The 10703-nt window shown below is 46.4% G+C and overlaps 1 protein-coding gene across 1 annotated transcript in view; it reads right to left on the bottom strand.

Moving 5' to 3' along the window:
* Naaa (N-acylethanolamine acid amidase) overlaps positions 1-9640 on the bottom strand; it is a 20926-nt gene extending 11286 nt beyond the window's left edge. Inside the window, exons 1-3 of the mRNA XM_021163253.2 lie at positions 9371-9640; positions 8315-8479; positions 3795-3921 (exon numbers count right to left, since the gene is read on the bottom strand). Coding sequence (XP_021018912.1) covers positions 3795-3921; positions 8315-8479; positions 9371-9591 — 513 coding nt within the window. The 5' untranslated portion in view covers positions 9592-9640. The remainder of the gene's footprint in view (positions 1-3794; positions 3922-8314; positions 8480-9370) is intronic.
* Positions 9641-10703: the final 1063 nt, after the last annotated feature.

Consider the following 10703-nt stretch of genomic DNA (forward strand, 5'->3'; position numbering starts at 1 on the left):
TGAGTTCCAGGACAGTCAGAGCTACACAGAGAAACCCTGTCTCGAAAAAAATACCAAAAAAACAAACAAACAAACAAACAAAAAACCCAAATAGACTCATATACATAAAATCAACAAATTAATTTATTAACTAATCATGTAATTTTTTTTTAAAGCTGTAAACCAAGTCACAAGCCAAAGTGGCTGAAAGATACCTCGTGCAACAATCTTCAAAACCAGGCTTTGTTTATTCAAGGAAGAATTTAGAAGGCTGCACAGTTTGTATTGTTTATAAAAGCTAAGTAATATTTCTTGTTTGTTTGTTTTCAAGACAGGGTTTCTCTGTGTAGCAGCCCTGGCTGGAACTCACTCAGTAGACCAGGCTGGCCTCAAACTCACAGAGATCCATCTGCCTCTGCCTCTGCCTCCCAAGTGCTGGAATTAAGACATACACCACCACTGCCCAGCTTGGCTAATTAACATTTTTACATTCTGAGAAATTAAATAAACCTAGACTAATGTTATTTTTATTTTTAAAACAGTATTAAAGTTAGATGTGGTGATGTATGCCTTTAATCCCAACACTCCACACCTAGGAGGCAGAGGAAGGCAGATCTCTGTGAGTTTGAGGCCAATCTTGTCTACATAGTGAATTTCAGGACAGCCAGGGCTACACAAAGAAACCCTGTATTTTCTCACTAACAAAACAAAACCAAACTTGTGTGTGTGGTTTGTCTTTCTTTTTTATTATTATTTATTATTATTATATCTAAGTACACTGTAGCTGTCTTCAGATGCACCAGAAGAGGGCGTCAGATCTCATTATGGATGGTTGTGAGCCACCATGTGGTTGCTGGGATTTGAACTCAGGACCTTCGGAAAAGCAGTCGGTGCTCTTAACCAGTGAGCTATCTCTCCACCCCAAAACCAAACTTAATATTAAACTAACAACCTTGCTTGCAGGGTAATTCAGATTCACTCTACTTGGCTATGAAATAACTTAGGGTGATAGAGCTGTGTGGAAGAAGGCATCGGTTTTCTAAATGACCTTTCCCCTAGAGTGCCTCCTTGAAGACCCCCATCTCCATTCCCAGGGGTGCAATGGGAGCGCATTGACCCTGCGATTGAAACAGGAGAGACGGTTCTGTGTTTAAAAGCATACACTGCTCTTGCAAAGGACCAGAGTTCAGGTCCCACAAAAATTCTACAATAAGCCGGGTGTAGTGGTGCATGCCTTTAATCCCAGCACTCGGGAGGCAGAGGCAGGCGGATTTCTGAGTTCGAGGCCAGCCTGGTCTACGAAGTGAGTGCCAGGACAGCCAGGGCTACACAGAGAAACCCTGTCTCAAAAAACAAAAACAAAAAAAATTCTACAATAGAGTTACAAAAAAACAACAACAACAAAAACCATCACCACCACCACCAAAAACTGCACAAAGCTCTTTTAGGGGCTGGAGATGGAGAGATGAGATGGCTCAGTGGTTAAGAGCATTTGCTGCTCTTCCAGAGGACATGAGTTCAGTTCCATCCTCACATGGTGGCTCATGGTTGCTTTCAACTCCAGTTCCATGGGATCTACTTCCCTTTTCTGGCCCCTGAGGGCACAGGTCATTCACATGATACGCCCTCAGTCCTGAGGGGACACACCCTCACTCCCCAGGAGGCAGGAGCAAGGTTAGGAAACCAAACCACATTTTGCTTGCAATCGTTGTTCAGAGAACTGTAAGGTGTCTTCCTGTGCAGTTCTGCATTTTATTCCTATGTAAATGTACTTCCCAAACAGCAATCCCAAGGCGGTTAACATAAGCCTTTATCCCATGATGCTTATAATCCAACTATGACTGAACAACGGCCCCTGGGAAAACCCTATCAGGGTGCTGAAGGCTGAGGTCTGGTCCACCTTACATAGCTCCACTCCGATGGGGTTTTGGGCACGTGAGTCTGGTAGGCCTGGAGTGTTCTTGCTTGGCCATCTCTCCAGCCCTGTACAATCTGCTCTGAATTTAGCAAAAACATTTTCTTACTTAAGAGTCCTCTGGACAAAAATAACACGCAGGCGTAAGCTGCATGGATTTGGGGACAGTCGCCTAAGCACCATAAACAATGCCACTACACAGACTCTTCCCGTGGACTCTCCAGCATAAGCAGGAACTGATGAAGCAACAACCACCAATAAATACTTCAGGGTGACTACATTTAGTTCTTGGACTCTAAGATGATTTCCTCATTATAGATCACACAAAAGCACAAAGTGGGAAACTAACATAATCGCTCCATCCTTTCGTAATGATATTTTAGCAGATTTTCTCTAAGAATTGATTAGGTAGTCTGCAGAGAAGACAGCAGGTCCTGGGTTTGGTTTTCAGAACCTACTTAAGTCAGCTCACAACCACTGTTACCCCAGTTCCAGGGGACCCCCTTCTGGCTTCTCCAGACTCTTGTATGCACATGGTTTCACACATTTACACATTAAAATAAAAAAATAAATAAACAAATAAGTATTTTTTAAAAGAACTGATTTATGGATTTTCCATAAATCCAACCACCACTGTTGCTGCTTACAACTGTTCTTTTGAAGTGAACAAAAAATTGTCGATGTCAAAGTAAGTGAACAAAACTGAGAAAAGAGAAACGTTCATTAAATATTTATTTCTGCATTGCTTAAATCTTTTCTGGGAGAAAAGTTTTTCTCCATGAAGCAAACATTAATGTCTCTGAGCTGGAGCCTGCGGAACAGGATTGAGTAATTCTCTCTCTCTCTCTCTCTCTCTCTTTTTTTTTTTTTTTTTTTTGAGACAGGGTTTCTCTGTGTAGCCCTGGCTGTCCTGTAACTCACTTTGTAGACCAGGCTGGCCTCGAACTCAGAAATCCACCTGCCTCTGCCTCCCGAGTGCTGGGATTAAAGGTGTGCGCCACCACGCCCGGCAGGATTGAGTAATTGTCAATGGAAATGGTAGAGCTGGGCAAACCCAGGACTACCCCACCTTAAAGCTGGGTGTCCCTCGCCACCGTGAACCCCTCCCTGTTCCAGAAGCCGCCTGAACAATGAGGGCAGAGGAAGGTGCAGATTGCAGATTACACACAACCTTTGCAAGACTGATCATGGCCCCCAAATAATATGCCTAAAGGAAACTGGCTTCTTTAAGCCCACGCCCCTCAAGACAAGGACTGATCCTTCTTCCTATGGCCATAGTTGACATACACCTCTCCCGTTTTTTTTCCACAGGAAGTTGATGATTTTAGGATTATTTTTAATCAAGGGAAGGAGGGCTTGCATGTGCCACCGTGCATGTATGGACGTCAGAGGACAATTTCAATTTCAAGTTTCGCACCTTGCCGTCCATGCTCCTTAAGGTAGGATCTCTTATTCACCACTGTCTATGCCAGGCTAGCTGGCCTCTCTCGGAACACAAGCAATGGAATCACAGTCACCTGCTACCAAGTCCAGCTTTGCATGGTTTTGAGGATCCAAACTCGGGTCCTCACACATGCACAGCAAATACTTCACCCACTGAGCTGTTTGGCTCTTTCAGGGAGAAGCACCTAAGTTAGCAGGCTTCGAAAAGGGCTCCTATTCCAAATGAGACGCACTGCCGATTTCTGCATCTCGTTCACAAGGCTCTTCCTGCCCCTGACCTCTACATGTTGTGCGCATGGCTGTTCTGCCCCTGATCGCTGCATGTTGTGTGCATGGCTGTTCCTGCCCAATGAGCTGAGCATGTTGTGCGCATGGCTGTTCCTATCCCTGAGCTTTGCATGTTGTGCGCATGGGTGTTCCTGCTCCTGATCTCTGTATCTCGCTCGCATGGTTGTACCTGCCCATTCTTTATAAACTGCACGTCCGCTGTCAGCTTTCGTAAGACTTTTCCAAAAGGATAGTCCAGGTTCCGGCCGTGGTAAATACGGCCTTGGGAGTCTTGGGCCACAATACTGGTGCAGAATCTGAGAAAAGGAAAAGACCAACATGGGTGAAGGCAACAAAAACAAAGACAGTGAGATTTCTGTCTTTAAAACAAACCCTCAAAGCATCAGATTCTCTTGCTTATCGCTGGCATAAATGCTATAACGTACTCTTGTACAAGAATATGGAACTACAGTTGGACTCAACACATCTAGACCCTGTCATTGGCCCACAGGATACTGATATAGATATATCAAATGAGAGTTTCATCTTCCCCCATGTCCCCTGTGTATGTAGGGCACAGCTAGACCTCTGAATTCTGTTCTTTACTCGGCTTGCTGGTATTTTACCTATTAACACGTTATTATATAACCCAATTCGCTAGCCCAAGCTAACCCGTCCCCACTATGCATTGCTAAAGCAAACACACACACACACACACACACACACACACACATACACACTCACACACACGTAAAAATACTAATTAAAATAATTAAAAGGAACTCCAGGCTGGGCATAGGGACAGAAATCTTTAAACCCAGAACTTGGGAAGCAGAGACAGGTAGATTTCTGTGAATTTGGGGCCAGCCTGGTCTACATAGAAAATTTCCAGGCCAGACAGGGCTATCCTGTCACAAAATCAATCAATCTTTTTTTTTAAAAAAAAGATTTATTTATTTAATGTATATGAGCACACTGTAGCTATACAGATGGTTGTGGGCCTTCATGTAGTTGTTGGGAATTGAATTTTAGGACTTCTGCTCACACCGGTCAGCTCCATTCCGGCCCGAAGACTTTTTTATTATTATACATAAGTACACTGTAGGTGTCTTCAAATGTGCCAGAAGAGGACATCAAGTTTCATTACGGGTGGTTGTGAGCCACTGGTTGTGGTTGCTGGGATTTGAACTCAGGACCTTCGGAAGAGCAATCAGTGCTCTTACCCGCTGAGCCATCTCGCCAGCCCCATCAATCAATCTTTTAAACCAACTTTTCTGTATTACTGATTTTCTGTAATGATTCAAGATTACTTTTAAAAAATTATTTTTTAAAAATTTAATTTAATTTTTAAATGAATTTTACTTTTATATAGGAAAAACCAATTATTACCTCGCTGGTTTGGCTAAAGAAGAAAGCTTGGTGAGCTTCAACTCTTAAAGTTTCTGATCTTGACCTGGAAGACTCGCATACGGTTGGGGACCCAGGTGAACTGGTGAATGGTTAACATTAGTAGAAGTTTTCTCCAAGTTGATTATTTTCTAAATGGTGGCAAGGTGACCACCATTGCCACATCATTTTGCGGCATGCCCTGGAATTCACCATCCAGACTAGACTTGGCTCAGACTTTTCCTGCATCTGACTCCCAAGTGCCAGGATCATGCACCACCATTCCTGGCGTGCAAATCATTCAATGTGATCTTTCCTGCAGGAGCGCAAGGGACAAGGGCATGCATGCCTCTGCTATGGGAGAGGTTCACTGGGCATGGGGAGAGTTGTGGTGAGCAGCCTTGGAACTCACCAGCTATGGGACAGCCAGCAAGGTCCCCTCAGAGGTTTGGTTTCCACAGCACAGCACAGCACAACACAGCACAGCACAGCACAGCACAGCACAGCACAGCACAGCACAGCACAGCACAGACAATCCCACCCTCCCCACAGGGCTGTGCTCCTAGGCAGCCTGCCACCAGGAAGACTCAGTAGTGCACAGTTAGCACCCACACACACCCAGCCTTCAGGAGTGAGAACAGAGCATTTCCTACCTGAACCTGAGGGTGCTTTAAAAAGAAAATTAGGCAATTTAGGAAACACCTTAATCCGGGATAAGACATTAGAATAATTTTACTGGAATATCTACTTTAATCTGCTTGCATTATAGACTCAATGAGAGATGCTCTCGGAGTTTTTCATTGAGTAAGCCATAAAAGAGGATACAGTTGGAGGTGGGGGGGGGCAGGGTGGTAAGGTTAACTGAGTCCCATTTGAGCACCTGAGTTTAGCAGAGGCTCCTTCCCCAGGGAAAGGCAGTTAAAATGCTTCTTAGGAACTGTGTTCCTCTGGTGCTGGGAAGTTGCCATAGAAACTGTTATCCCAAGGACATCCCCTCCTTCATCTTTTTAAAAAAAAATCTTTAAAATTAATTAAATCATTAATTTTCGAGAGAGACAGAGATAGAGAAACAGGGTTTCTCTGTGTAACAACACTGCCTGTCCTGGAACTTGCTTTGTAAACCAGACTGGCCTCGAACTCATAGAGTTCTAGTGCCTGCATCTGCCTCCAGAATGCTGGAATTGAAGGCATATGCCACACACACCTCCACATTGCTCCTCCTTGTCCTTAAGGTAGCCAGAAGCTACAAGCAGCTACTGGATGTCCATGCAGGGTGTAGCACTTCGTAGTCTAAGCACTGCAGAGGCTGAGGCAGCAGGACCAACAGCAGGAGGCCAGTCTCAGTCACACAGGGCGACCGGGACTCAGAGAACCAACAAACAAAGCAATCAACCATCTGAAAGGCAGAAACCTAGGCGGTCTTCTCCTCACCCCAGGACCTGTTGCAGAATCCACCACAAACATTTACAGACCCTCCTGCACTCTGCCTAGGATGTGGGTGTAGGATGCGCAGAGTCCTCTGTGACCTTGGCCCTGCAAAAGCAGACTCCTAAAGAGCAGTGTGAATCAGCACCGAGAGGTCGCAGTGAGGATCATACCAAGGGCTAAGGAGAGCCTCTATAAGCGGAAGGTGAGCCAAATCAAGGTCATAGCAGGAGGGTGTGTGCGAAGAATATAGTTCCCAAAACTTATTGGGCAGTGCATTCTGAGCATGGTTTTTAGGGGAGTGGGTGGGTAGATTCTCACCTTCTTGTAACGTGGGTGGATGCTGGAGGACAATGGGATCTTCCTCAACTGATTTTCTATCTTATTGATATTTGTGTGGGAGAGGGGAGTGTGCATGTGTCACAGTGTGCTTTTGGAGGTCAGAGGACAAGCAGTGGGGATCAATTCTCTCCTTCCATGACGACATGTTTCAGAGAGTGAACTCAGGAGCTCACACTGAATAAGCTCTCTTAACTCACCAAGCTTTCTCTGCGGCCCTCCACTTTCCTTTTTGGAGAGGTTCTCCTATTGAACTTGAAGCAGCAAGTTCCCACAATCCTCCTCTCTTCTCCCACCCCAACGATTGGGTTACAGGCACATGCGGCATACCCAGCCAGGGCTCTGAATTCAGGTCCACTCTGGCTACAGCAGGGACTCTTATTATCTACATAGCCTTCTCCCCAGCTCTTGAGTAGCTTTTACAAGGTCGCCTCACAAACCACTCAGACACCATTCTCAGTCAAACAGGGCTTGTGTATTGAACACACACCCCAAGACTGGTCTATCAGGGATGCAGTCTTAACTCAGGAGGAGCTGAACTGCAACCACCAGCCAGAATCCTATATAGCTTTTAAGCCTGAAATCTACAAACATCTGTGTTAAGTTATTCCACCAATCAGGATTTAGATGGGGAATTCCCATAGGAACACATCCTACATTTTATATCCAGTTCTCACTGGTTGGGATGTTCAACAGTGGTGGAGAACTTGCCTTGCCTTCATGTCTTAACCCATCTACAAGGATGTACACATCTCTTTCTGTCCAATAGAATGTCAATTATATTTTAAAAATCGTAGCATTTTCTACATCCAGCCAATTGGGGTGAATGATAGTAACCCTAGGAATCAACCAACCACATCTAGCCTTCCTACATATCCCAGGGAGGTCTTAGGAACTTAAGCTTTATTCTATCCCTACTCAAAATGCAAGTCTTATTCTAAATAGCGTCTTATATTGGTGCAAGCATCTCTTTTATGTAGGGGTCCATCTCAGGAGCAGTTTATAAAGGCAAGAAACCGTACATTTAAAAAAAAAAAAAGCTCATACACAGGTGGAGGAAGTGCTGCTGGGTGGTTGGTTCGGGTCCAAGCTTACATCAGCTAACTATACAAAGCAGTTCTAATTGCCTTCTATTGTGAATGGTTTCCAAGAACACCAAGGCACAGAACATAACAGAATATTGCAACTAGCTCAGGCCTCAGAGTTTCCTAGTAACAAGCTCTTGAGAAAGTTTCTTTATATCATTAGTAGCAGTGCAAACCGGCTGGCCAGACAGGTGACAGTTCCTAGGCCTTAACAGTTTGGAAAGTGGGATGTCATCTAGATCCCTGACAAGATAAAAGTAAGCTTTGGGTAGAGCGGATGCTTCCCTCTGGAAGTCCACCAGACACATGCTGCTCTGATTTCCCTAGGGAGTCAGAAACCTAAGGTGACATGTAAACTTCAGTCGTTATCTCATCTTAACCAAGCGAACATATCTCCTTCATTCATTATGGGTGTCAGGAGTCCCCAGTAGGTGGCAATTAGTTGACTTTAATCCATCTAGCACGGGGCACTTACGCGGAAGCCTCGTAGGCCAGGTTGACCAAGATACCGTCAGCCAGGCTGAGGTTGAGCGAGTCACAGATGCCGCGGATCTCGTCGGTGAAGGGCTGAGGCAGGAAGCTCTCCACCTTCGACACAATTTCTCCGACCATCCCGAGTACCCACTGGGGAACCCTGTCGCTAGAAACGAAAAAGTACGAAGTTTGTTTCTCATCTCAGAGCATGGACAGTGCACGTATGCGTGGACGAGGCGGGAGGAAAGTTGGGAATCTAGACTATTTTCAGAGCTGAAGCGCTGCGCTGTGCTGCTCCATTCCCGGTGTTCAAACCGGCGGGAATAAAGTGGGCATGGTAGTGCAGGGCTGTAATCCCAGGTACTCAGGAGGCTGAGGCAGGAGGATTGTAAGGGCAGCTTATGTTTCACAGCGAGATTCTCTTTTTTTTTTTTCTCACATCATAACATTTATATTCATTATTTGGGAATTTCATACAATGCAACCTTTCCAATGCACACGTTTCCAGTTCCTCTCGGGTCCACCCTCCCACCTTTGCCTTACCCCTCAAAAAAAAAAAAACAACAAACAAACAAACAAACAAAACAACAACAAAAACAAACTACCAAATCCAATTTATGTCGTCTATACTCATTGGAGTATAGTCAAACTCCCAGAGAGACTTTCGAAATGAAAAGTATAAGGGCTGAGATACACCCAATGGTAGTGCAATCACCACATTGCCTCCAGTGCCAACCTCCATGTAAGGCCACCAGGCTGGTCCACGATGCGGACTTTCCTGGACTGCATGCCCTACTCTGCAGCTTAGCATACTGGGTGACACCTTGCGCGTTACCCTGACCCGGAAAATGTATGGTAAACGCGCGCGCCGCCGGAGACTCTGAACTTGAGAGCCGAACCCGCCTTGCTGGGTCAGCCACCCGCTGGGCGCTGCGCAGAGCAGTGGGGAGGGCGGCGGTGCAGCGGTTCAGCGGTGAGAGGACAGCGGTGCTGCACCGAGGGAAGAGCAGAACTTGGAGGAGGAACTACAAGTTCACCAGACCAGTCCCGCGCTCACCCAATGACCTGCGCCACCGCCGTGCGCACGAAGTCTGGGTCGTAGTGCTGCAGCATCGGCAGCCAGCGCTCCTCCGGGGCCGCGTCCAGACTGACGTTGAAGAGAGGCGGAGTCCCGGGGACGACAGCAGACAGCCAGGGACCCGACAGCGACAGTAGCAGCAACAGAGCCAGGGCCAGGTGTGCCCCATGGCACGCGGCCCTGGTGGCTAGGGTCCCCATAGCTCCGTCTGCTGAGGCCACCACCGGGCCAATGAGTCTTTACTGTCCTGGGGAGGCGGAGTGGGAGGTCTGGGGCGGTGCTAGCACTGAAGGCGGGGCCTGCGCTCCACCGGGTCAGGAACCCAAGCACTGACACCGCCTCCTGCCCCAGCGGGATTAAGCCTGCTTCTCACTCACAGCCTCTGCATCAGCTTCTGCTTCTAGGTTCCAGCCCTGCTTGAATTCCTGTCCTGACTTTCTCGGATGATGGATTATGATCTGGAAGTGTAAGCCAAAGAAACTTTTTCCTCCCCAACTTGCTTTATGGTCATGGTGTTTTGTCGCAGCGATAGAAACCCTGACTAAGACAACTGACTACTGAGTCGAGCTGAATTGGATTTCTTCTTCCCTGAGACAGAATGTTTCAAAGCTGGCTGTAGCATTTGCAGAGACCCCCACATGGCTCTAAACAACAGAAAATCTAACTGCCTTTTATTTTCTTTTTAGCAGAAAAATAATAAATTACTAATGATTGAATAAAAAATAAAATATTTGAAAAAAATGGGAAATTCATTTATGGGGAATTTAATGCTGGGTCTTGGGCGGGGGGGGGGGGGGGAAACCCACTTGGAAAAGTATCTGCTGCACAAACATGAGGACCTGAGATTGGATCCAGCACCCGTGTGAGAAGCCAGACCTGAGATCTCAGTGCCAGGGAGGCATAGACCGAAGGACCCCAGGACTAGTCCGCCCCAGTGGCCTCTTGCTGGGATGGAGCTAAACTGCACATTCAGCTCACCCAAGTCAAGTGAGCAGCATGTTCAGCGAGAGAGCAACGCTGCCTCAGGAAAAAATCCCTGCCTGCAGTGGAAAGTAACAAAGACCCCCGATGTCAGCCTCTAGCCTCCATTTGCACACACACACATGTGCACCGCCACACAACACACACACACACAAGCTAATGCTGAGTTATAGTCAGCAAAAGCACAAACTGATACTCTTTATGCCAAATTTTAAGATACTAAATAATACTGTGCTGAAGACACACACATGAGCACACACACACACACACACACACACACACACACACACACACACCTGAGATTAGCAGCACTTGAGGGAGGGGTCATGGT

This window comes from Mus caroli, chromosome 5 (genome assembly GCF_900094665.2).
Source record: "Mus caroli chromosome 5, CAROLI_EIJ_v1.1, whole genome shotgun sequence".
NCBI classification, from domain to species: domain Eukaryota; kingdom Metazoa; phylum Chordata; class Mammalia; order Rodentia; family Muridae; genus Mus; species Mus caroli.